This window comes from Vulpes lagopus, chromosome 3 (assembly GCF_018345385.1).
Source record: "Vulpes lagopus strain Blue_001 chromosome 3, ASM1834538v1, whole genome shotgun sequence".
NCBI classification, from domain to species: Eukaryota; Metazoa; Chordata; class Mammalia; order Carnivora; family Canidae; genus Vulpes; species Vulpes lagopus.
This window is the reverse complement of record NC_054826.1, coordinates 103901391-103927634: the sequence shown is the minus strand read 5'-3', so window position 1 is coordinate 103927634 and position 26244 is coordinate 103901391. Positions and strand designations below refer to the sequence as shown.

The 26244-nt window shown below is 48.7% G+C and overlaps 1 protein-coding gene across 6 annotated transcripts in view; it reads right to left on the bottom strand.

The window, feature by feature from the left end:
- Positions 1-26244, bottom strand: part of MAD1L1 (mitotic arrest deficient 1 like 1) — a 345450-nt gene that overhangs the window by 281071 nt on the left and 38135 nt on the right. For 2 of the 6 annotated variants that reach the window (XM_041747759.1, XM_041747760.1), the window contains exon 1: positions 5729-5917. The exons of 2 other annotated variants lie outside the window; for them this stretch is intronic. In XM_041747759.1, the coding sequence (XP_041603693.1) occupies positions 5729-5802 (74 nt within the window). In that variant the 5' untranslated portion in view covers positions 5803-5917. Of the gene's footprint in view, positions 1-5728; positions 5918-19422; positions 19466-26244 lie in introns of those variants that run through there. 2 more of the 6 variants (XM_041747762.1, XM_041747761.1) reach the window with 2 other exon arrangements.

Below are 26244 nucleotides of genomic sequence, written 5' to 3'. Positions count from 1 at the left end.
ACCCTCCAGGGGGCTGGTCCTTGGCCACAGTCCCAGCCCCCAAATCCCAGGTGCCACCATTCAGATGAGCCACCCCCTCCTCACAGAGCAGCGATGTGGGCCACAGGGCCTGCCTCCCCCACGTGCCCAATTCCAGAAGATAAGACCACATGGCACAACGCCCATACCCACCCATGCTCCAGGCCAGCCTGCAGCTTCCCTCAGTGGCCTGCAGGACCCAGCACCTGCAGCTCCAACTCTGGCTGCATCAAGACTCAAGGGCCCTGTCCAGTCACTCCTGCCAACACTAGGGCTCACCTTCCCCCTAACAACACAAAGCACAGAAAACTAGCTGGCAATACTCAAGAATCTCCCATCCTCCAGCTTATTCTACCCTCAGAGAAGGATAAAAGGCGGGACATGTTTCAAGGAAAGAGTTGGAGCGGGTTTAGTCACCATCCAGACAACTGCAGGCTGACTCGCTGGCTCGACAGGGCTCCTCAAGGCTTATTGCCAAAACCCAAAGATCCAGGCATACTGCAGCATGGACACCTGACAACCCTTGTGAACTCACTAACGGCAGGGGCGCAGAAAGAGACAGGGGCCTTTACAACTATCTGTAAGGTATACAAGCAGAGCAGACCCCTTAATGCTGTGGGGGAAATAAGGACAAGGCGCAGGTAACAGTGACAGGTGTGACATCTCACTATATAAAGGAGGACTACAAGGTCCAATTCAAAGTAAGTAATCAATACATTAAACTATGCGGGATTCTGCACACCTTCAGTCCTGTAGTGCTGATCAAAGAGAAAACACATTCTGTTGGAAGACTGACATGTATGAGGCTTTAGTTAGAAACAGTGCATTTAAGGGAATGGTTCCAGAATGTTCCATGTGAGAAAAAGGAGAGACAAAGAGGTGGATGGTGCAACGTGTGGTCAATCTAAAGCCAAAAAAGGGGTGCCTGGGTGGCTCAGTCAGTTTAAGCATCCAACTCTTGATTTCGGCTCAGGTCATGAAATCAAGCCCCATATCAGGCTCACACTCAGAGGGAGTCTGCTTCAGATTCTCTCTCCCCCTCTGCCCTTCCTTCTGCTCTCTCAAATAAGTACATCTTAAAAAAATAAAGACAGAAGAGGGGGAGAGCCATGGACAAGGGGCCTGGCTATGGGTGAGCTCTCACGAAGCAGCCCCAGCACACTCAGTTTACTGTGAAAATATGTCCTAAGGACAGGACGTGGCAGGTAATCAGCAATGAAGGACTCAACCCTCAAACGTTAACCAGGTCCCTTGGAGTGTGGCTAGGGGTGTTAGGGAGGCATTGGGGGACAGCAGAGACAACAGCATGGTGCACTCGCGCTTTCCCAGCCTCAGCTCCTCAGGGTGTGGTAGCTCTTGTGGCCTGGCTGCCCTGCCCCCATCCCCACCCCCACCCCCCAGGAGACCCAGGACATCAGACAACCTAAGAAACAAAACCAAAAGGGGAGTCCACATCTGCCAAACAGCAACGGCTCTTCCAGGAATGCATCTCAGGGAAGCAACAATGTGTGGCTAATACATGGTTCAAGTGTTCTGTGTTCAAGTCTCTGCTTTCAACTCTTAGATATATACCCACAAGTGGAATTGCTGGATCATTCCATCCTCAATGTTCTAAGGAATGGCTATACTGGTCTCCACAGCGGTTGTACCAGTTTACATTCCTCACATCACTATTTTTAATGTTTAAAAAGGGCTGGGAGGCTCAATAATAGAAAATAAGTAGGTTCTCACAGCCCAACATGGGTACTATCTATCCATGAGACTTGAGGCTGGGGAAGGGGTGGGTAGGTGGTTGCCACCACAGCAAAAGGCACAAGGGAACAGAGAGGGCACACTCACTGGACAAGAAAATGGGGCATGCATGGTTCCAGAGGTGGTGGCACCGCCATGGGGTGGGGTCATCTGGAATGAGAAGAGTAGCCCATGTCACCTTCAGTGACATGGGCCACAGGGCCTGCCTTCCCCAGTCATTCCAGTCCACCCCTCTTCACCTCTCAACCCGTAAAACTGAAACCCCTGGGGGTGGGCCCAGGATCCACAAACAGATCCCCCAGTGTTTCTTAGGCACAAGTCAGAACCACTGGCCATTTGCAGAAAAAGCAGGGCAATCTAAGCAATAAAATAATCCTAGAGATGCTGCAAGGCAAATCACCAAAAAGTGGTGGCCATCAAGAAAACCACCCACTGTACATTTGACAAGGAAAACATTCTCTAAGGTTCTGTCAATTTGGTAAGCAAATATCAGATTCCAGAATTTGGTCCAAATCTAAAAGAATCCCAAAAGACAAGACCAAGAACTACCACGACCCTTGCTTTGTGACAGGGGTGCAGAAGCACAGGGCCCACAGGATGCATGACCACATCATACACCGGTGACCAGACTCCTGTGCCACCATCCACATTCAGGCTGCTTTTGTACAACAGGGCACACATGTGATGCCACGAGAACAGTCAGGAGAGGTGACGGGAGCGGTATTTTGAGATACTAACACATGTGGGTCTTCTAACAACAAAAAATATGCACACTGAGGAAAGCAAAAGCAGAAAGCTGGATGGACTCGACTAACAATGTACCCATGGGACAGCAGGGAGAATGAGCCAGACCCCTATCATAGCGGCAGAGTCCTATTCTTGTTCACCTTCCGAAGTTTCTATAATTTTGTTGGGAGAACATCAACAAGTGTTTCTTAAACTGTACTTTCAAGCTGTAGAACCTAGGGCCACAGGGACTGTTGCTGACCAGGTGTGACTACACATCTGAGGAGGTGGCTCACAGAGTGGCTTGTGGGCCAAACCAAAAGAGACCCTCCATCCTACCAGCCCAGGGGCCACAAGGTACCCCCATGGGTCCCTAGGACCCGTGCTCTCATTATGCTGTCCTGGCTGCTCAAGAAAGGGGGGCATGGGAAGCCACTCAGGCCTCCTCAGCTTCCTAATGCAGGCCAGGGCCACCAGGCTGGCTCTGCACAGCTCATGGGGGCCCAAGAGACAACCGGCCATACCAGAGGCCCGGCCCCTCTCCCCTTGTGGCCAGAAATATGGCAGCAAAGGAGATTTGATGCATGAATGTATGCACAGGGTCAGACGTCATGTCTGCGTGCATTTCTCCACCCACATTCTGAGTTACGCAGGCCTGGGGACTAAGCGCAGAGGACTGAAGACAAGAGCCTCAATGGCAGCGCCAAGATGCCAGGTGTGTCCTAAGGAAAGGTGGGTGCAGGCAGCACTGCAAAGGGCACAGGTGACACCCAGCGGGTGAGAAGGAGGTCCGCAGGATGGGGATGCAGACTTCAGGGCCACAAGCAGGACAACTGTGTAGAGCTCCCTGGCCTGCAGGCAGTGTCCCAGTCCTTCCTCCAGAAGCACCCTTCCTCTGCCCAAAGAGCCAGCAGGTGCTCAGGTAAAAGTTCGAGGGCAGAGTCCCCAAAACATCACCAACAACTTCAAAAGTCCAGGCTCAAAAAAAAAAAAAAAAGTCCAGGCTCAAAGTAAAAATGTCAATGACGCATGCTCTGAAAAGATTCACCCCAAATGGATGCCGGGGCACTCGTGCAGGTCAGGGCCCAGACCAGTGGGAGCAGTCAAAGGATCTTTAACTTCCCGTACATTATTTGAATTTATGATAAGAATCTGTGTTACCTGTAGGCGTACAACTAAAAACACCCCCACGTGGTGTGCTAATAACTATGTGCAAAGTGGCGCTGGAAAGGCCCAGCTGGAGAAGCAGGGGGCTGACAGAAGATGTGGCTTGCCGACGGGTGCCCCACACAACATGACCAGGGCAGGGGGGACACAGGGAGAAGGCACCTGCAAGAGCAGAGGGGGACACAGCGGGAGAAGCGCTGGGACCCAAATATCCGAGAGCCAGGCCTACGGCACCTGCAGTAAGTACCCAGCGTGAACACAGGCAGCTCCTGAGGAGCCGTGAAATCAGGGAGGGTCACTAATCAACAGTAGGGTGTCACCAGCATCAAAGCACCTCCACCTGGCTGGACAAGCATTTACTTTCCAAAAACCTCCTGGCCTGCTGCGTACTCAGAGCTACACAAGATGTTTACCAAGGATACTCTGGGGCCCAGCTCAACACTCTCAGTGAGCAGGACTTGGGCCAGGTATCAACACTGCCCAGAAACAGCATGGGAGCACTCAGACAGGAAGATCAAGGCTTCCCCAAACTTACACTTCATACATTGGAAGGTGGAAGGCCTTCAGAGGGCCTCAGGAGCCTCGACACTGAGACGACAGGAGAGTGACAGTTCCCACTGCAGCCCAAGCTGTGATAGCTGCTACTGAAAACTCTGGCTTCAGCCGAGAAGCCTTTTAACTCTGACTGGTGGGCTTTCAAGGGGGAAAACGTCTTTTTGTTCAATCTGCAGCTGAATTTTGACTCAAACTCAGCTGTGCACGGCACAGCAGGGGCTTGGGGGAGGGGCTCACCCCATGGGGTGACACTCAAGAAAAGGCAGTCCTGCCAGCAGCAGCTATTCTGAGGCTCATACTAGCAGGTGCCAGGGCTCCTACGGAAGCCCAAAGTGCCAGTTTCCACGGGTCTAACAGACATGAGACCGGAGGACTCCAATTTCTCAAATAAAGCCTCAAGCTCTCTTGCAGGGATCTATTCTCCCCAAGAACAAAGCCCGCAAAGCCCAGGCCCTCGGTGGTGGCTTCCGCCGGGGAAGGGAGGCTCTACAGCAAGGGGATGAACCCGGCAGACAGTATGCAGAACCAAGACCAGAAACAACAGACATCTCAGGGGCAAAGGGATGTCCTGCTCCATCAGGTTTCCTGGATAACACAGCACAGCTACAGGGGGAGGTGGGGCTGGGGTCAGGAGGGATCACGTCAGCAAGCACTGAGTTAGGACAAAACCTGACATTTGTCCCAGGATGGGGAAAGCAGCTCCTATTTACCTGAAGAAAAAGATCAAATCCCTATGACCTGGACATGGCCCAGGATGTGATGCAGTCACCATCAGGGGCAGTTTCTGCTGCCCCCAGCCCTATGGCTACTGAACTGGCCAATCAGACACTCCAGAGAAAGTGACCACTTATGGTCCTGAGGCCATAGGCACCACAAAGGTCACCTGTCCCTCTCCCCACTCTGTGACATGCTGGCCATGTGGCAGACAGCGGCCATGTGGCAGACAGCGGCCATGTGTCCATCTTCTAAAGTGGTCCGTCTTCCCAGATCAACAGAAAACAAGTTGCTCCTTCACTGTGGAGAGTAACAGGCCAGTAAGAGACGTAGTCTGCGCACACACCCAGAGAGGCACAGGGTCCCACTGCAGCATCCCCCACAGTCCATCAACAATGGTCTCATGCTGAAGCAAATGCCTCTCTCCCCATGTCATTCTGCCCATCAAACTACTGCCCATCAGCCCCCTCTGCCCCACGGGAAGGCCTTGGAGGGATCTGCAGGTGGCTGCCACAGCACATGTCCCATCCCAGTGTTCCATCCCTACGCCCAATGGAGCCTCCAGCAGCCTCACCCTGCCCTCCTACCCCTCCAGGCAGGAGATGGCTGCGAACCTCTGCACCAACACCCCTCCCAGGAGAGCCCACTCCTTCTCCAGCTCCAGCTCCCTCGATAGCCTCTTCCTGCTGGATGCCTCCCACCCAGCCCTCCACCCACCTCTTGCATTTTCTGCCCCCTTGCCCTGGGCCAGACCCCCAAAAAGAGACTCTGGGTCCTGAATTCCAGGGCTGCTCACCTGCTTCCTGAATAGCTCCTGGCCCGAGAGCACCCTCCTGCTCCTCCAACCCCATTCCTCTCAGTCTTCTCCATCTGTGGACATGGAACGAGCCCTGCCAGCCGCCATAAGCTGTGTCATCGCTCTGGCCTTCTCCAAGCCACTTCCACCCAGCCGGTGCAGCTTCAGCACAGACCCAGATGCAGCTGGCTCCTACCCACTCTACCACGACCATCCCAGTGGCCTCGTGACCAGTCCCCTGGCATTTCACACTTGCCTCCAAGCACCACGTTGAAAGACAACAACCACAGCAAGTACTTTAAACCATAAGTGGGGTCCCATGCCTCATGTCCAACCATGCAGCACATTCCTTCCACAGTGCCAGGGAGATGCCAAAGTTGCCACCACAGTTTATGAAGCCAGCACAGCCTGGCCTCACACGTGTCCACCCCAGGACCTTTGCACATCCCACTCCTGGAAGCCTCCTCCCCCAGGTGTCTGCACAGTATGCCCCTCGTCAGCTCTCTCAGGCCCCTACTCAAATCCCCAGGGTCTCCTTTGAGCCCACCCTACCACCCCGTTCAAACCTGTAACCCTGGCCCACGGAAATTTCTGTCCCCCTACCCCACACCCGCTCCTTCACAAAGCATATCACCACCTGAGATGCCAGAGGTTCTACCCACTTATTTTCCTGTTGTTCTGCTTCAACTAGAGTGCAAGCTCCAGACAAGCAAGATACTGTCTGCTATATTGTTTTGTTTCTTCCACTGGCCATGAACCTAGAACAGCTCTGGGTATATGGCAGTAGGCTTACAATAAATATTAGATGAATGAATGAAAAATCACATTATCTCTGCAGAACAATAACTAATAAAATCGTATCCAACCAGAGTTGGAACTCAGACCACTGGATCAGAAGGTTAGAACTACTGGTTATATAAATCACAGCCCAGGGACACCTGGGTGGCTCAGTGGTTAAGCTTTGGCTCAGGGAGTGATCCTGGAGTCCCAGGATCAAGTCCCACATCAGGCTTCCTGCATGGAGCCTGCTTCTCTCTCTGCCTATGTCTCTGTATCTCTCATGAATAAATAAATAAAACCTTTTAAATAAATAAATAAATAATCATAGCCCCTCCCCTTAATGGAATCTGCTTAAAAGAGAAAAGAAGAATCTTTTTTATATGTTAATGTGAGAAGGTCTGAATAATACTTGGCTAGAAAAAAATACAAGGAGCAGAATGTGAGCACAGACCACCTTTTGTATGAAAGAAATAGGACATAAGCCAGCGTAGCTGAATTGGTGTATACGTGCATAAGAAATGTCTACATAAGAAATGTCTAAAGGACAAATAAGACAAAAACAATGGCTTCCTGTAGGATGGGATGAAAATCAGAAAATATTAAATCTATTCAGAAAACTGTAAAGCTCAGCACTGTAAACTTAAGCTGTAGAATGAGATCTATCCCATAGTAAGTTAATGCACAAAAGTCTAATTATGGCCAATTTTAAGCAAACAATTACATACCATCCATCAACAGGGTTCAGCTACACATGCCAGAAGCATGGCAGACATATACCAGCAGGAGGCTTCCCACCTAAAACCACCAGGACTGCTCGCTGACCAACCCCATGGTAGCTCAAGCAAGGAGTCCATACCCCACACCCAGGTGCCACAAACACTATAACTATCACAAATGCACAGCCTCCCCACCAAGCTGAAGACTTTTTCAAAGGTGTGTCCCCTTGAGTTCCACCTTACATTTTTACGGACATCACAAACCATAATCCACAATTTCGGCTTGGTTTCCTAAACAGGGGTACCTGCGACTCCACCTGTGACCTCTCAGTGGCTCACTGCATCCAGCAGCCACGTGCCACAGTTGGACACGTGTGCCACAGCCACAGTTCTGTGAGGCTTTCCAGAGCGTTCAACTTTATTTTCACAAAAACACGCTTTCCCTCACACACTTACATATCATCAGCCCCTACGACACTAAATGGAAGAATTACAGTAGCGTGTACACTGGTGGAGACAGATGCTTCTCAGGCCAAGCACAGCACCCCATGTAGGCCAGGCTCACAGCAGCCAGCAAGTTCCAGAAGGACAGCCATGAAGCACAGGGGCAGCAGTGCCAATACGGACGAAGCTCCCTCCAGGCTTTGGAGGAACCGCTGTTCTTCATGACTCGAGGGCAGAGACATAGGGAACCACACGTGTTCCCTAAAGACATGCTTTTCCGTGTATAATATATTCCAAATGTTTACAAAATCAAGAGCCAGTGTCCCAAGTACCCGCCATGTTGCAGGCACATTTCAAAGACAGATGACAATGAGACAAGTCCGTCAAGTGACAGAATCAGAGTCCATACAGCCACCCCGAGAGTGGTGGGAGGAAAGGAAGGGACGTGGGGTTGGGGGGAACCAGGTGCCCTGCCAGGTAAGACCGTGCCCCCGAGGGAGGCCAGGACCCGCTGTGACAGGCCATGGCTGGCCAGCAGCACGTGTGCCCGAGGGTCCCTCCATGAAAACAAGCCCGTGACTGGAATTCCAGCAACTGCAGCTCGATCTGTCCTCAGTGAGGCCTGTGGCAGGAGACCTCTAGTGGCTTGGGGTCAAGTGGACCCTCCTTAAGTGACTTGGGCACAACTACAGACTCCACCATGTGGGGATGGTTCAAAGGGACAGCCACAAGGCAGGCGAGCTCCCAGCCACAGTCAGGGCCGGCTGGCTGCACGAGGCAAGGCACCAGATGCTGCTGCCCACTGACCAGCATCCCGGCTTAACCGCTTCAGGGAAATGAGGCATACAAGTCCCCAGACACATGTAAATAAAATGAAGAAATTTCAAACTTACAGTCGCTGCCTTCAAATTCCTTCCCCCAGCTCAGGCAGGATTAAAAGGACTTCAAAGCAACCCAGGTCCCAATTAAGCCAGTGTGACCACCCCAGGGATGCTGGAATATTCCTCTGACTAACAAGAGGCGCTCTTTGAACTGTCTGAGCTAAAAAAAGCTCTCAGAACCTTTCAAACAAATGCCACTATTTTCTCTCCCTGTTCCCTCAGTCTTTGGAAAAGTTGATCTTTTGAACGCTTTAAACATTCAAAAAGGCAGCTACCTAATGGCCCCAAACACCACTTTAGCCAGGAGCTTGAACAGGGGTAGCAAGGGGGGACTCAGGCATAGCTGGACACAGGAGGGTACATCCATCCCATAAGCAAGCACCATGGGCAGTTTCGCAGGCCAGGAGGATGGCCGTCATCTTGCATACCCGAGTAGTGCGCTTTGTGGAGCAATCCTCCCGACACCAGGAAGGCCAGGGGTGGTGAGAGGTTGGGCTGGAGTCAGGGGAGGAATCGCAGCTCAAACAATCAGGTGTGCTGCCACAGGCAGAGCACCCCAGCCCCATAAGAGGGTAGATGAAGGAGGTGCAGTGGACGTGTGAGCCAAGGGGACATCATGCCCATCTCCCCCTAGTCCATACATGCCATGACTCAGACATACGAGACCACTGCTTCTGACTATCTACTCCTGTCTGTGACCCCTCCTGTTCAAGAATTAGAAAAACCCGGGGCAGCCCCGGTAGCTTAGCGGTTTAGCACCGCCTTCGGCCCAGGGTGTGATCCTGGAGACCCAGGATCAAGTCCCATGTCAGGCTCCCTACATGGAGCCTGCGTCTCCCTCTGCCTGTGTCTCTGCCTCTCTCTCTAACTGTATCTTTCATGAATAAATAAATAAAATCTTAAAAAAAAAACAACAAAAAAAAGAATTAGAAAACCCCAAACGATAAATACAGAACCCCAGCCCCATCCTGGCCCACCCAGCCTGCATGCAAAGATTTCTTTCAGCAGAGAGGGGGTGGATAGCAGAGCAAAGAACAGAAAGTTAAAGATGAAGTCAACTGCTTTCTAGGAGACACCCAAAGGCAAGCAGGAACAAAGGATGCTCCAAATCGAGAGCCAACACCAGGAAGATGCTCTCCAAACCTGCTGAGCAACACAGGAGGAAAGGTCTGCTAACTGTGAAGGAGCAGCAGCCATGCTGGAGGCCCAAGTGGTGGCCCCAAGAGGGATCCCTGCTGGCTGTGTGACCCCGGGCAGGTTACTTTACCTTTCTGAACATAGGTCTATCCATCTTCAGGTAAGGAAGGGACCAAGGGCACAGGACCTCTTGTCCTGATCTAGGATTCTGTTTCCAGAAATAAAAGTGACCTAAAGATCTACCTGCTATGATGAGAGGAACAATGTGGAGAATAAGCCCAGTGAGGCCAGGCCCCCAGACTGAGGGTGCATGTGAGTCCAGGGTCGAGTCCAGGGTCCCTGAGACAGAAGCACAGAGGAGCTCCAGGAGAGTCAGGACAGATGTGTCCTAAGGGCCCAGGGGCCAGGCGTGTGGCTCCAAGGCCATGCTTGAGACTGGGTTTTATTCCCAGTATGATCATAAGCCATGGGAGGACCAGAGCAGAAGCAGCACAGGGTCCTATGTATCAATTTGTCTTAAAGAGAGATGGGTACCAAATGTCTATCCTGGTGTTTATAACAAGAATCAAAAATGACCCAATCTCCCAACAGTAGGGAAATGATGCCAGTGCCGCACAGGACAGTACCAGGTGGTCATCACTCCAGCGCCACAGAGGGAGTGCTTTCAGGAAGGTGCACAAGGACACAAGACATCAGATGAAGGCTGCAACCCACACATGTGCGCCCACCATAAGTCTGTATAACGACATTGAAAACCTAAGAAAGTGAACAGAAAGGACCCCCTGAGAGCAGTTACCACCCAGTGCTGGGACCGTGAAAGAACTGGTTTCTATTTATACTGCTTTGTAAAGGACGGCCCTCCTTACAATTAAGAATAAAGTTCTACAGCCACCTCGTTCTACTCTATTGTCAAGAAAAACAAATATTTATGAACATGAATTGTTATTTATCTGGGACAATGTCTTCTCCCTACTGATAATGCCAGGAGCACGTAGGCATTATCGCCTACAGGAGATATGCACATGGACGTCCCCACTGCAGGAAAGCACCTGCACTCACAGCAGCCCACTTTGGGCTCGGCACTGTGACCCACAACAGGACCAACCATCACAGCACAAGAACATGGAGCAATAAGCAGCTGGTGTGGGAGCCATATTGGAGAGCAGGTAAGAGTTTGGGGTGCAGAGGGGCTCCTGGAAGGCTCTGTGGGAAGACAGGTCTCAGAGAAAGCCTAAATGATAACGCGTCCTCCAAGAGAAGAGGGCATGTGGTGCTGGCACTCAGGTCACACTGACTCTGAGCGTAGGCTGGGGAGCTCTAGCCAGGACTCCCTGACCTTATGGGATCCAGCTGCCACCAGAAGCAGCTCACTCCAGCCACATGAAGCCACATAGGGAAACCCATGCCAGCCTCCTGGATGTCAAAAAGGTATCTCTGGGTGAACAAAGTCAGCCTGGATGTCCCATCCCCAAGTAGCATCTGGGGGACTGCAGCCACCAGTTGCCCTGACCACCTACAGAATCATGCAGGGGCAACTGCTGGTGCCTAGGACAGCATGGAAAGGGCCATAGAGGCAGAGTCCATGGCTAAGGGGCACCTGTCAGCCCCACAAAGAAACATGTGGTCACAACACCAACGCTTGGTCACAAGACCAACAGGCAGAGTTAGTGCTCAGAGACTCCATGAGAGTGAGCCCTTGGGAGGCTGCAGCAAAGAAGGTTCTAGAAGAGACAAGAATGGAGACAAGAGCTGCTGATGAGGATTTTAAACATGTGACCGCAGTGAGCATGGGACAGGACTGGTGAGACCAGGGAAGTGCTCTGGAGACAGATGGGGAGCAGGGAGACACGGATGACAAGAACTGGGGTCCAGGTTGGGCGCAGAGTAGACAGGGTGTCATTCGCAAACGAATGGGAATAGGGAACATGGCCAGGCACTCAGTACAGACAGGCAGGCTGGCTGCCCCAGGGTAGTCCCCTCGCAACAATCCCAAGGCCTCAGCGGGAACAGGTACCTTGCCGACCCAGGCCAAGACTAAGCACCGGCTCTGAAGGGCGGCTATAGTCAGAGGCTGCATCTGAGGGCTGGGCCAGAAAAGAAGGGGAGAATTCTGACAATAAGCTTGACAACCCAACAGTAAACTGAGGGGCAGCAGTGGCACACAGCACCAAGCAGACCAACCCTCCTAGATCACTACCCCACCATATAGGTCCCAGCAGAGTGACAAGGGCCAAATGGTCACCTGAGGTCATAGCCCCAGGACTGGCACCAGGCTGGAAGGACAGTCTGTGTGCGGTGGAACCAGAACTAGAGTGTGTACAAAGGCACCATGTGCACACACATGTACCTGCACAGATACTACAATGTTGCACCCAGAGCACCTGGTGACAGGTTTAATCCACTCTGGGCCACAGAAACCACCTGAGGAGAACAGCAGAGGATCCACTGCTGGGTCACTTCTCTGGGTCTCTAGGAAGAGTCCCTCCCATAGCCCAGGCACCCCCGCCAACAGCCAGCCCATGGAAGAGGCTACAAACCGCAGAGACACTAGGAGAGACCACGTGTGTGATGAACAGGATGTGTGACCATGAACCTTCAGCAGGCAGGTTCCTGTGGCAGCGCCCTTTACAAACCAGTCTTTTTCCAACCAACAACACCACAAGAAGCGAACTAAAATCACACTGACTGACTTGGGCAGGTGCTGGGCCGGGCAGGTCTATGGCCAAGCAGCCACGTTTGGATCTGGCTATAGCCGCTTACTGGCCCTGTGTCCTCAAGAACATCAACCCCTCCTCACCTTCATGCCCTCGTCCATAAAAGGGGCTTGACAACAGCCATCACCTCAAAGGTAGACAGGGTCCCATGGGCAGACGCCTGAACCAGCAACAGTGCCCAGGGAAGGCTCACACTAGCTCCCCATTGTCAGAGCTCTGCAGGCCTTCCTCCCTCCCAGCCCTCTGCCAGACAGCATGAGGGGCACAGGGGACAAACATGACTTGCCACTGCAGAACAACGTCTGAACTGCAGAAATGGGCCCTGAGTCTGCAAAGCGTGGGGCCTGTCAGTGGGAAGATCCCACCTCAGGCCTGAGGCCCTGGGTTCCCTGAGAATACCCATGCTTCTGCAGGGAAAGTATTTCACTGGGAAAAGGGATAAGCACAGCATGCATCGTGCTTCCCCAAGGAGAAAGTGAGACCACACAGACCCTCGTGGGCAGCGGGCTGCAGCTCCCTTGTCAGGGGTGGGCAGCTCCACAGGACAAATGAAGGAGTGAGCAGGACTAACAACCCAGGGACAGAAGGCCCATTGGCAGGCCCACATTCCTCTCAGCCCTGCTGTCCCCTGGGCAGGCTATGGATGAGGACACCCTGTATATGCTAGTCTGCATGCATGGAGGGCCTTGGGCCACAGACACAGCACCCACCAGCGTGCCAGGTCATTTTCAGAGGAACCTCTTCTCTCGTTTATTAAGTACGTTTACAGAATACAAAGTGTGAATAGTCAAACTGGAGGATTTGTTATGAAAATCAGCAAGCCTTTGCCCCTTCCACTTGTCCACTTGGTCTCCTGCAGCAAACACTCTGAATTATATGAGCCAGTATATTCTCCAGACAACATGCTTATATCACTACCTTGATGGATTTCATTTGGGGCATTACCCACGGTTTCCCATGATGGAGCATGACAATCCAGCTTCCACATGTATGTGCACACACAAATACAAAAACACACTTGCACATGCATCAGGCATGCACTCCCTCTCTCCCTCCCCAGATACCAGCAATGACTCCCAGGCCCTGCCTCATCATCAACAGGCAGTAGTGACACCAAACCACAGGTAGACGCTCATTCATACCACTATCTTCCCCCTTCTCACGCTGCTTTGTGTTTCCCCTCACTCACTCAGTTTTCAGGGTACTTACTTCTAATCCCATCCTGAGTTCTCTGAACCCACACACCCTCCCCAGGCATCCAGATGCAGGCAGCTGCCCATCAACCCCTCGAGAACCTTTCCTTCCCTGTGCAGGCTCCCATACCTCTGGCTCCAACCACCAGTGTCCCTGGGCCCCATGCCCAAATCCTCACTTTCTCCTTGTTTTCTCAAGAACGCATCCTCCAACAGCTTTCTGGAAAGGGATGTGACAGGATACGGATTTTGAAAGTCTGCAAATCCCAAAATACCTTCAGTCTGCCCCCGCACTGGACTCAGTTTGACTGGGAATAGAATTCCAGGAGGAAAACTATTTTCCTGCCAAGTCCAGAACACACGCGCTCTGCTAGGCTCCAATGTCGCTGTTAGTTAGGAGCCTGAAGCCATTCCGATCCCTGATTTGTAGGTAACGTACTTCCATCCTATGGAACACTGTGGCGATGGCCCCTTGCCAAGCACCCCTTGCCTCTGAATATCGTCCACACACATGGCCCTCTGCGTGCTTTTCTCGCCTGCTCCTATTGTTCCTTTCCAATCCTTAGAGTGATTTTTTTCACACCCACTCTCACAGCTGCCATTCCCCAGAACTGCTCTTGTTCACTGCATGTTCTTCTGACAGAGTCTTTCCTCCTTCCGGGTTAAAGTTTCCACGCTCCTCAGAGAATGTTTGTGAGGAGCCTTCTCCTTCTGTGGTCTGCATTTCCTCCCAGTTGCTTCAAACCACATGCTGTCCTAGTCTCCATCTTTCAGGCTGGAGCCTCTACTCAGATGCCGTGCACTCCGGGGGAGGAGCTGGGATGCATGGGCTCAGGGGCCCTCCTGCCTTGGGGACCTGGGGGCACCAAGGCCAGCTGCCTTGGCCCCAATTCTGCCCAAGTGCACTGGGTCCTGCTCACTAGGAGGCACCCCACCCTCGAAAATAGGCCTGGTTGAACATCCACCACATAAACACACTTCATGTGCTGCGCTGAGGGTGGGCAGCCAACCCCACTGCCTTGATGAAGAGGATAGAGGCTCTGCCGGCCTCAAAAGACCCATCCAAGGCCCCTCCTTCTCTGCCTCCACCACTGCCACTCCAGATGTACAGATGCCGTGCTTTCTGGAAAGGCAAGAGGCATACATCCAGATGGCTTGGCCTCTATAGCTGCCTGCTGGCATTCTGTTCTCAGGTAGGCTGTGTCCACCAACAACTCTGCCAACACCTCGTCCAGCCTCCCAACAATGCTGTCACTTCCTTTTACCTTGTCCCTATTCTTGGGAACTCTGCCTTTCACAGTCTTTGCTGCTATTGTGTCGGGCCTCAGAAGGAAACAAGCAGATACGTCAATCTACCTTCTCTTGCACTGTTGTGCTCTCCACACTCCAGAATGTGCAGCTGCCACTCGGCCGTGCTCCCAGGCTGGTATAATGGCAGCTCAGGTAAGATGCATAGGGAGCCCACAGAGCTCAGGGGTGCTGCCCACAAAGAGCGGTCAGCCCTGGCTGTGCCCATGGTCACCTGAAAGCACGCAAAATAAACCCAAACAAGGAAAAATAGAGGATATAAAGGGGGAAATAGATGAAATAGAAAAAAACACCACACAATCAACAGAATCAAAACTAGTTATTTAAAAAGGCTGATAAAGTTGATAGACATCTAGAGATGCTGAGGAAGAAAAAAAAGGAGAAGGGACAAACACCAACATCGAGAAGGAAGAACAAGTGTCATCACTACAGATCCCACATATACCATGATAATCAAACTACAATTATACTCTCTAACTCCATCTGTGCTGTCACAACACACAAGCTTTCCTCCTTCCTTGTGGCTGAAGAACATGCCATTGTACATACCCCACACCTTCTGCCTGCATTCAGTGTCGGCGGGAACTGCAGCAGCTTCCACAATCTGGCTGCAACAAACACAGGTAGCATGTACATTTTCCAGTCAGTGCTTTACTTTTCCTTGGGTAAACACCCAGGACTGGAGTAAAAGACTCTTACATACAGAGAACTGACAGTGGCCACAGAGGAGGGGGTGGAGAGGTGGGGGGAACAGGTCACAGGGACTGAGAGCGCACAGGTCATTATGAACACATGGATGTATGCAATCCCTGAATCACTACTGACACATCAAAATCACCTAACTCTATGTCCGCTACACTGGGATACTGAGAAGTAAATACGTGCACACATACCTCTAAGAAGCCACAAGTCTGAGGACAGAAATGACACTCCTGAGACAGCTGCCTCTGGTTGGAAGGACTGGACGTCTGGTTACTTCCTAGGCAGCAGCTCCTCACTCCTCACTCCAGATGTGAAGGGGCCCCCTCATGGTCTTTGGTATCCCAGGAAATCCTTTCTCTCCTTTAAACTTTCTATATTTAGAAAATTAGCATCTATTTTAAAAATACACAAATCTATAACTAAAGTCATACTTAACAGTGAAATATTGAGTGTTTTCCCCGAAGACTGTAAACAAAAGTGAGTTATCACCACTACTGTTCAGAAGGTACTGGAGGCCCTCGCCAGTTAACAATCCAAGGGAAGAAATAAAAGGAAAGAGATCAAAAGGAAGAAATGAACTGTGTGTTTATTTGTACACAGCACTATTATTCACACAGGAAATCCTATAGAATCTAAAAAAAAATTCACCAGGACTAAGAGGAGATTTAGCTGAGTGCAAGATACAAAGTCAATGTACAAAAAAAGTATATTATGTCTCTTACATACTAACTAGCAGCAAATACTAGAAAGTGAAATCTTTAAAAGTTTTACTCAAAATAGCACCAAACTATAAAAATATTGAGGATTCCATTTGTCCAAAGGTATGTAAGGCCTCCAGAAAGAAAGGCCTCCAGAAAGAAACACCCTGGAAATAACTGTTCGGTGAGTTTTGTGGCAAGAATTGTCAAACCAGAAGAGAAGAGCTTCCCAGAATTCTTCATTGTGAATCTGTATTAAGTCCAATGTTATGGAGAAGGACTCTGGAAACCATGTGCTTCCATGGAAGCCTGAGGAGATCAGTCAGTGCCCCCGTGTCCCATAAAGTTCTCCCCTCAGGAGAAACACTCATCACAAATCCCCTTTGAAATGTGCCGAGTCCTTGGTGTCAGAGTCCCACAGACACTGTGCCTCGTGCTGGGCAGTGACGAGGCAGCGCTAAGTGCCCCACAGTCAGCTGTGATGGGAGCTGCTCAGGAGCCACAGCAGTGCCTCTTCTCCACAAGTCCAGCACCTTCCAGGCCCATGGCTCCCAGGCTTGCCCGTGGAGTTTCACAAAAATAAAGACAGCGGAGCTCCATTCCAGGCTTATAAAATCTCTTCACTGTGTAGTCTTTGGTACATTCCCAGAATATTCTGTCTCAGAATTATTATTTGTTACACCTCAAGGGGGTTTTCTCTCTGTAACAATCATGTTCACTCATTTTGATGAGTCAGCTGTTAATACCCACTGACTTCTCTGCAAATAGGATTAACCATTATCCTTACAGAGATCTTGTCTCATTTTTTAACACTGCCTTTCCATCTCTGCCACAGAAACAATCCAATGTCCTCCTCTGCTACATTATTCTTACTTATAATAACCGCATCAGATGTTTCACATTTGAGAATTACCAGCAGTAAGTAAGACAGAGCCATGAAACCTGTCCTCCGCGGGCAGTCTGTCTCCCTCTGAGACATGCCTGGAAGCTATCTGCGCACCCCAGATCAGAGCTCATGTCTCCCCCAGAGAAGGACAGTCTCCAGCTCACAGAGAAGTACTGAGCCAATTCTTGGCTCCTGAGGGCACAGACACAGGGTACAGGCCTCTGAAGTGACACCTTCAGATACATCAGTAAACTGAGTCAGGATTTCCTCATTTTCAGTCAAGAGCAAATGATTTCAGACTTCAGCTAGCCCCAAATGTCACAGGGTAAGAATTAATTACACAGAACTAATGAACTAAAGAGGGACATTTAATCGAGGTTATTTGCGGATGTTGGTTCAAAGTTCTACTTTCTCAGTACTTAAGGATGATACTCCCTTCATAAGCTCTCTAACCTACAGCAATTTAGTGAACATGGCTTTGATCAGAAATGAAATTTGCAAATGGTATCTGACCCTCCTGACCTCCCAGAATTCAGAAATTCTTACTGAGTCTTCTTACTTTTCATGGCAATAGGGATATTTGTGTAGGTTCTACAAGAACCTCTCTGCTTTTTTAAGAGCCCAGAACTGGACCACCAAACCACCAATGTCCTGCCTACAGCATCTCTATCTGAGAACAAAGCTCAGACGACAAGGGTGGTAAACCACTCGTAAGGGTCAAAGGACGACTGTACCTTGACAGGCAATGCCAACAAGCACCAGGAACACACCTCAGTCCCTGGCTTACAGGTTGTAAGGCCACTCCCAAGAATGCCAGGAGATGAAGGATATCTGGAGGACCTTGAGAAGAGAGGAGTCCACTCAAATTAATAGGTAGGGCAGGTGAAACCTAGTGGAGGAATATACTAGGCTCGGGTTCCCAACCTACAGAGAGCAAATAGCCTGTAAACGTCCAATCTGATATTTCTTATCTAAGTTTCTGCAGAACTTAACTGTGTGCCTGGCTATAAGCACATGGCCCTAGGGCTTCACAAAGCCAGAGAGAAGGCCTCTGTGTTATACTAATACTCTGAGTATAACCCACATCAACTATCAGGTTGAACGTAGCTACTGACACCAGCCTAAAACAATCAGCTTTCTTTGAGACTGCTATCATTGCAAAGAAGGAGGCAAAGTGAAAATCTTCAATGAGAAAAGGGAAAAAGGGAACTTGGTATCCGGTCTCCCTATCCCTCAAGGCTCATTCTCACTCCTGTCATCTTTGAGCTACGGTACACACTGCTATGTGAAAGAAAACAATAACGCAAATACCACCCACAGAAATATGCCTTCTATCCTGTGAACACATGGCTTACTACCCTGTGGACACTAACAGTTTCCTAGGGCTGCCTTCCTTGTGCAAAGTAATCCCTGTTTACCATCACTGCAGCTTCAAAACACAAAAACAGCAACAGGAACCGTGTGCACCTTGAGAGCAGGGGACACAGACCAGCATGCTCACGCACTGTTAACCTCCACTGCCCAGCTCCCAGCACCTATCTGCTCCTCTTGAATAAGCACTGGGACAATATGAACTCAAATTTGTTTTCCAAATTTGCTGTAATGAGATCCCCCATTGAAAATAAATCGATGGTACTTGAAATTCTCCTTTGGACCAGTATTGAGACCTTACTAGTTCCTCCATTAATTAATACTTGACACCTCCAGATGAATAAATACAACCTACAAGATCCCTCTGTTTAAAATTACAAAACATTGCTACAAAAAATGAAATGAATGGAGAGATACATCATGAACCGGAAGGATCAATGTTGTTAGATGTCAATTCTTTTCAAATGATCCATAAGCTCACACAAACTCAATAAAAAAAAAAAAAATCACAACAGGGTTTTGAGCAGATGCTGATGATCTACTTCTAAAATGTACACTGAAAAGCAAGAAAAACTTTAACAGCCAACAATCTTAAGAAAGGAAACAAGGCGCCTGGGTGGCACAGTTGAATGAGCCTCCAACTCTTGATCTCAGCTCAGATCCTGATCTCAGAGGTCATGAGTTCAGGCACGACAACGGGCTCCATGCTGGGCATGGAGTACACTAGAATGAATGGATGAATGAATGAATGAAAGAAAAGAGAGAGAGAGAGAAAGAGAGAGAGAGAGAGAAAGAGAGAAAAGAAAGACAGACAGACAGATAGACAAATGTGGGAGATCTGCACTACTCCCCTTCCAGACTTACACAGACCCCCAGTGATCGAGAACGGGTCCTGGACACAGACTATCGCATGCACACCACCTTTATCTATTCACAGGAACAGTGCGGGGAAAGAGTGACTTGTTCAAACCCAGTGTTCAACTTGGTCAAAGTCTGGGTTAAAACACAGAACCTTGGCTCTAGCCTCAGGCCACACACAAGACAGATCACACAGCCACACATAAATGATTAAACAGAAAGCTTCTAAAAGAAAACACACGAAAATTAATTTTCAGGCACAAAGCAGCAGGACACTCTTTAAAGCACAAAATCACTCACCATAAAGGAAAAAAAAAAACAATAAATTAGATTTCATCAAAATCAAAAAGCACCCCCAAGTGTACCCTAAGACATCAGAGACATCACAGCTGTGACCAACTGCTACTATTTCCAAATAAGAAGGGCCTGACGAGGCTGTCAGGAGAGTGAGTGACAAGGACAGGAGCTTGTCCATGCAGTACCAACAATGGGAAGGTGATGAGAGAGCAGACAATACTACGCCTCAGGATGACCATCTCCACAAGACTGTTCAGAGCCAGCATGAGGGGACACCCCGATGTCTGGGACACCACCCCTGGGTCTGCACCTGCCCAATTCAACCCTGGGCCTGAGAGCCACACTTGTGTCTGCCTGTCTGTTAGCATTTCCTGTATACAAACCACACCTCCTGCACAGTTAGGTCCACATCCCCTCCCATGCATGTGCCTTCCGTGCCCCCTCCTTGCAGCATTGAGAGGGCCACTATGCAGCAGAGGTGCAAGCTGTCCTCTCTCTGGTCTCCTTCCTCTCTCTGCTCTCCTTCCTCTGGGCAGGTGGCCACAAAGGACCTGTCTTCCCGCACAGACCCTCCCTTCCAACTGCTCTGATCCATTGCCGGGCTCATCTAAGGCATTTTCCCTTCAGCTACGGTACTTTCCAACTGCAGAATTTCTATTTGGTCCTTTTCTATCATTTCTGGTATGTTAATATTCTCTAGTTCTATTGCTGGTTTTCCTTGTGTTTGAGTTACGATTTCTTTGCGTGTCTTATAATTGTGAGAATGGGACATTTCTTTCTTTCTTTTCTCTTTTTCTTTTTTTTACAGATTTGATTTATTTATTTGAGAGAGAAAGAAAGTGTGAGAGCACAAGCAAGGGGAGCAGAGCATGAGCAGGAGGAGAAGCAGAGGCAGAGGGAGCAGAAGACTCCCCGCTGAGCAGGGAGCAGACGTGGGACTCCATTCCAGGACCCTAGATCATGACCTGAGCTAAAGGCAGACGCTTCACTGACTGAGCCCCTCAAGTGCCCCAGAACAGGACACTTCAAATGCTATCATGCAGCAACTCTAAGCACCTCAGTCCCTATACCACCGAGAGGTTGCTGCTGGCTACTGTGTATTTTGCTGTTTATGTCTTCCGTGACTCTTCTGAACTACTCCTGTCACATACGCACCTTTGTTATGCGCAACACTGAAGTGTGCTCAGCTTAGCCACATACAAATGGACATCAGTAAGCTCATGCTCCACACCCCCGAAGACAGCTACAGTCACAAAGAGGCAGGTACAATGCTGGGTAGGAATTGAAGAAGCTGAAACCCCCACGCACAACCAGTGGGAATGGAAAATGCTATAGCCACTGTGCACGACAATCTGGCAGTTCCAAACAAAGTGAAATAAAGAAATGCCCTATGACCCAGCAACTCCATCCTAGGTATTTACCAAAGATGACTAAAGACACACATCCACATAAAAATCTGTACAAGAGGGATCCCTGGGTGGCGCAGCGGTTTGGCGCCTGCCTTTGGCCCAGGGCACGATCCTGGAGACCCGGGATTGAATCCCACATCGGGCTCCCGGTGCATGGACCCTGCTTCTCCCTCTGCCTGTGTCTCTGACTCTCTCTCTCTCTCTCTCTCTCTCTCTCTCTGTGACTATCATAAATAAATTTTTTAAAAAATCTGTACAAGAATGCTTAGAACACTGCTATTCACAACAGCCCAAACTGGCAACCACCCAAACATCTATCAACTGATGAATGGACAAACAAAATGTGGTACATCCATCCAACAGGGTACCATTTACTCATAAAAAGTCATCAAGAACAGAGTCGTGCTCCAACACAGACAAACTTCACAAAGATGATGCCAAGTGGAAGAAGCCAGATACAAACGCACCATGTGGTCTGACTCCATTCACATGAACTATCTGGAGCAGGCAAATCCATACTGAGAGAAAGCAGACTTGTGGGTGCAGAGGCCAGGGAAAAGAGAATGGGAAGTGGCTACGAAGAGATACAAGATTCCTTCTGAGTGTCAATGTTCTGCAATCAGGGGCTACAGTTGCACGATCTTGATAATATTCTGCACAGCACTGAATTAAACTCCTTAATCTAGTCAATTTTATGGAACATGAATTATATTCAACAATTAAATGAAAACCAAGCCATGGGCTAGGCAAAAATATTGGCAAGACATATACAGTCGCCCCATGAGCAGCACAGGATGAGCTGCTTGGGTCCCCTCAAATGCACATTATTTTCAATACCTACAGTAAAATGCTATATGTGAACTTCCTCCTCTTTATGATTTTCTTAATAACATTTTCTTTTTTTCCAGCTCACTTTATCACAAGAATACAGCATACAATATATTTAACATATAAAACATGGTCATCAACTATGTTATCAGTAAGGCAGTCCACAGTTAAGTTTTTGAAGAGTCAAAATTACGTGCGGATTTTTTACTGGGCGAGGGGGGGACATCAGCACCCCCAGTCCCTGTAATGTTTTGAGGGTCAACCCCCACAGACTGTGCTAGGGTGGCTGTTGTGAAAAGGGCACTTTGGTGGAGATGACTTTACCAGAGACAACAGCTGACAGCAGCCACTCACGCCAGGTGTCCGGCACAGGTCTCACCAGTGGGTAAAACACACTTCTCACCTCATAGAAAACCGCCCAGAGCACTTGCTGCCAGTGATAATCTAAAGCTTCCAGGTGTAAATTGGGACTTTTAAAAATTTATTATCTGCCACTATGAGCTTTATAAATCCCTTTTTTAAAAGACTTTTCAGCATCTGTTGGTGATTTTTTTTTTATAACACATAATAACCATGGTAAGGTTTAAAAGATCTGCATGACTCTGTGAACCAATATTTTTCAAATGACCAAAATGTATGGTGTTCCATAACCATGCGTGGATAACATGTCCACTCAAAGAAGACATATCAATGAGTTTTAGTGCAGAAGTTTGCACAGAACAACAGGTTGAAAAGTCACTGATGGGGCTTCAGGTTCCACAATATGGCGGGCCACTGACATAGCATCACTGCAGAAGAACTCACATTGCTAAGATGACAATACAAACCAAAGTAATCTATAAATTCAGTGTAGTCCCTGTCAAAATTCCCATAATGTTTTTTGCAAAAACAGAAGTCAATCCTAAAACTCTTATGAAATCTCAAGGGACCCAGAATAGCCAAAACAATATTGGGGTGTGGGGGAGATCACAGTGGGAAGGTTCACACTTTCTCATTTGACAGCTTATTACAAAGCCACAAAAATCAAAACAAAGTGGCACTGGCATAAAAAACAGACACACACACTGTGCACCTTTGTGGAATAGAACAGGAAGCCCAGAAATAAACCCTTGCACATATGGGTCAAATGATTCTCAGCACAACTCCCAAGACCATTCAGTGGGGAAAGACAGTCTTTCCAAGAAATGGTGTGGGGACACTGGACATCCACATGAAAGGAAGGATTCTGGACCCTTACTTAAGATCATATACAAAAATAAATCAAAATGGACCAAAGGCCTACATGTAGAAGCTAAAACTATAAGACTTAGAGGGAAACACAGGAGGGATAGCTTGTAGACCCTGGCCTTGGTGATGACTTCTGGGGGATGACATCAAAGCACAGGCAACAAAGGGAAACAGAGAAGTTGGACTCAGCTAAAATTTAACACTTCTGTACGTAGGACTCTAGCAGGAGAGCAGATGGGAGAAAGTACCTGCAGATCACATTACCTGATAAGGTCTAGTAGCTAGATACATAAAGAATCCTCACAACTCAACATCAAGAAAACAAATAACCTGGGCAGCCCGGGTGGCTCAGCGGTTTACCACAGCCTTCAGCCCAGGGTGTGATCCTGGAGACCCACGATTGAGTCCCACGTCGGGCTCCCTGCATGAAGCCTGCTTGTCTCTCTGCCTGTGTCTCTGTCCCTCTCTCTCTCTCTGTGTCTTTCATGAATAAATAAATAAAATATTTAAAAAAAAGAAAACAACCTGAGAAAGAAATGACAAAGGACTGAACAAATATGTCCTCAGAGACACTAAAACAGCCAAGAAGTACATGAAAAGACGCTCACCATCACTGAGCAGTAGGAACTTGGAGATCAAAACCACAATGAGATGCCACTTCACCACCATTAGGGTGCTTACTATCAAAACAAACAAACAAAAAAACTAACAAAAAAGTGAAATAAGTAAAAACAAACAAATACTAGGTGTTAGCAAGAAAGTAGAAAATTGGAACTCTGTGCTCTGCTGGTGGAAATATAAAATGGGGCAGAAACTGAGGGACACAGTATGGTGATCTGTCAAAAAAAAGTAAACAGAGAATTACCATGGGATCCAGCAATCCCACTGCTGCATATAGACCCAAAGAACTGACAGTGGAGTCTGCAAGAGGCATGTATACGCCCATGTTCAAAGCAGCATTATTCACAACAGCCAAAAGGTAGAAGGAGAACCCAAGTGTCCATTGTCAGAGGAACAAACAAGTTGTGGTCTACAAACAATGCATTCTTCTTTAGCCTTAAAAAGGAAGGAGATTCTGGCACCTGCTACCACAGGGGTGAATCACGAAGACAGTAGGCTCAGTAAAATAAGCCAGTGCCAGTGTCCAAAGGACAAACACTGTATGATTATTTCACTTGTTCAAGGTCCCCAGAGTTGTCCAAGCCATGGGGACAGAGAGGAGACAGTGGTGCCATGAACTGGGGGAGGGAAAGAAGGGTAAAGGTTTGATGAGGACAGAGTTCTGGGTTTGGGAAGTTGAGGAAGTCCTGGAGACAGTGGTGATGGCTGCACAACAATGTGAATGCCAGAAAACTGTAGGCTTTAAAATGGTTAAAATGGTACATTTTATGTTATGCGTATTTTACCACAATAAAAAAAAATATGAAAAACTATAACTTGTCTGGGAATTGTACCAAAGAATACCCACAACTCTCTGAAAACACTGTTAAATTATGTTCCCCCTGGCTGTAGGGAAACAGGTGCTTGCACACCCAGGTGGCAGGATGTACACTCCTGCGGCCCCAGCTGAGGCCTGCACAATAGCTAACAGAAGCATATGTACACATAACAAACGTATATGATTACATTAATTGTAAAGTATATAGAATCTTAATCACAAAATCCTACAAAGTTAGAATATAAAAACATCAAGAATGCAACTGTATATCACATATATGATATACACATTCTTTCCCCCAGCAATCCCAATCTAATAGTTTACCCCAAAGAAATACCACCAACAATATAGAAGTGCACATACACAAAGCTACTCACTACAGCATAGAAATTTATCAGAAACTACCTAAATATCTAAGAACAGAAGACTCACTGGATGATGCCCAGAGACAAAGGAGTATTAGGTCACTACAAAAAGAAGGATGAATACTGATATAAATTGATCATGCAGTGACTTTCAAGAGATATCATTATGTAAAACAAAGCGTCAAAGAGTATATACAGCACCCTATCTTTTATGTGACAGAAGAAAAGAAGATATACATATTCCTATTCATTACGAACAGTAACACAGGAAGGATACACCAGGAAAACTAAATAAAACACGTTACCTCTAAGGGAAGGGAAGATTCAAACAGAATGGGGACAGGATGGAAAACATTTGTTTGGATTTGCCTCTGTGTAGTTTTAACAGTCTAAAACATGGGATCCCTGGGTGGCGCAGCGGTTTGGCGCCTGCCTTTGGCCCAGGGCGCGATCCTGGAGACCCGGGATCGAATCCCACATCAGGCTCCCGGCGCATGGAGCCTGCTTCTCCCTCTGCCTGTGTCTCTGCCTCTCTCTCTTTCTCTCTGTATGACTATCATAAATAAATAAAATTTAAAAAAAAATAAAAATAAAAAAATAAAATAAAAAATAAATAAATAAATAAAACATACTCATGTTCCATACATTCAAAAAATCAAATTAAACAAGAATGGGAATGAAAAAAACAGCTATAGATAAAAAGTAAATTGAGAAAGTGGCCCTTACTGTGACTGCAAGTGAATATAATAACCACTTGAGAGTAAAAATGAGGGAAGAGAAGGAAGGAAAAGAAGGGAGGGAGGAGCAGGAGAAGAAGGGGGAAGAAGGGGGAGGAGAGAGAGGGCGGAGGAGGGGAAGGGGATGGGGAGAAGAGGGGCAGAGGGAGAGAAGAGGAGGGGGAAGGACAGGGAGGGGAGAAGAGTGAGAGGTAAAAGGAAGGAGAGGGGAGAGGAAAAGGAAGGAGGAGAGAAGAGGGGCAGAAGGGGAGAGAAGGGACAAGGGGGACAGAGGAGAGGGGAGAGGAAAGGAGGGATGAAGGGAGAGAGGAGGGGGACGAGGGGCATGGAGGCAAAGGAGCGGGGAGAGGAAAGGAGGTATGGAGGAGGGGAAGGAGGAGGGACAAGGGGGACAGAGGAGAGGGCAAAAGAAAGAAGGGGTAAAAGGGAGAGAAGAGGGGATGGGGAGGAAGGGGAGGAAAGATATGCAGGCAGAGGGAGGAGAGGAAAGGAGGGGTGCAAGGGAGAGAGGAGGGGGGAGGGAGAGG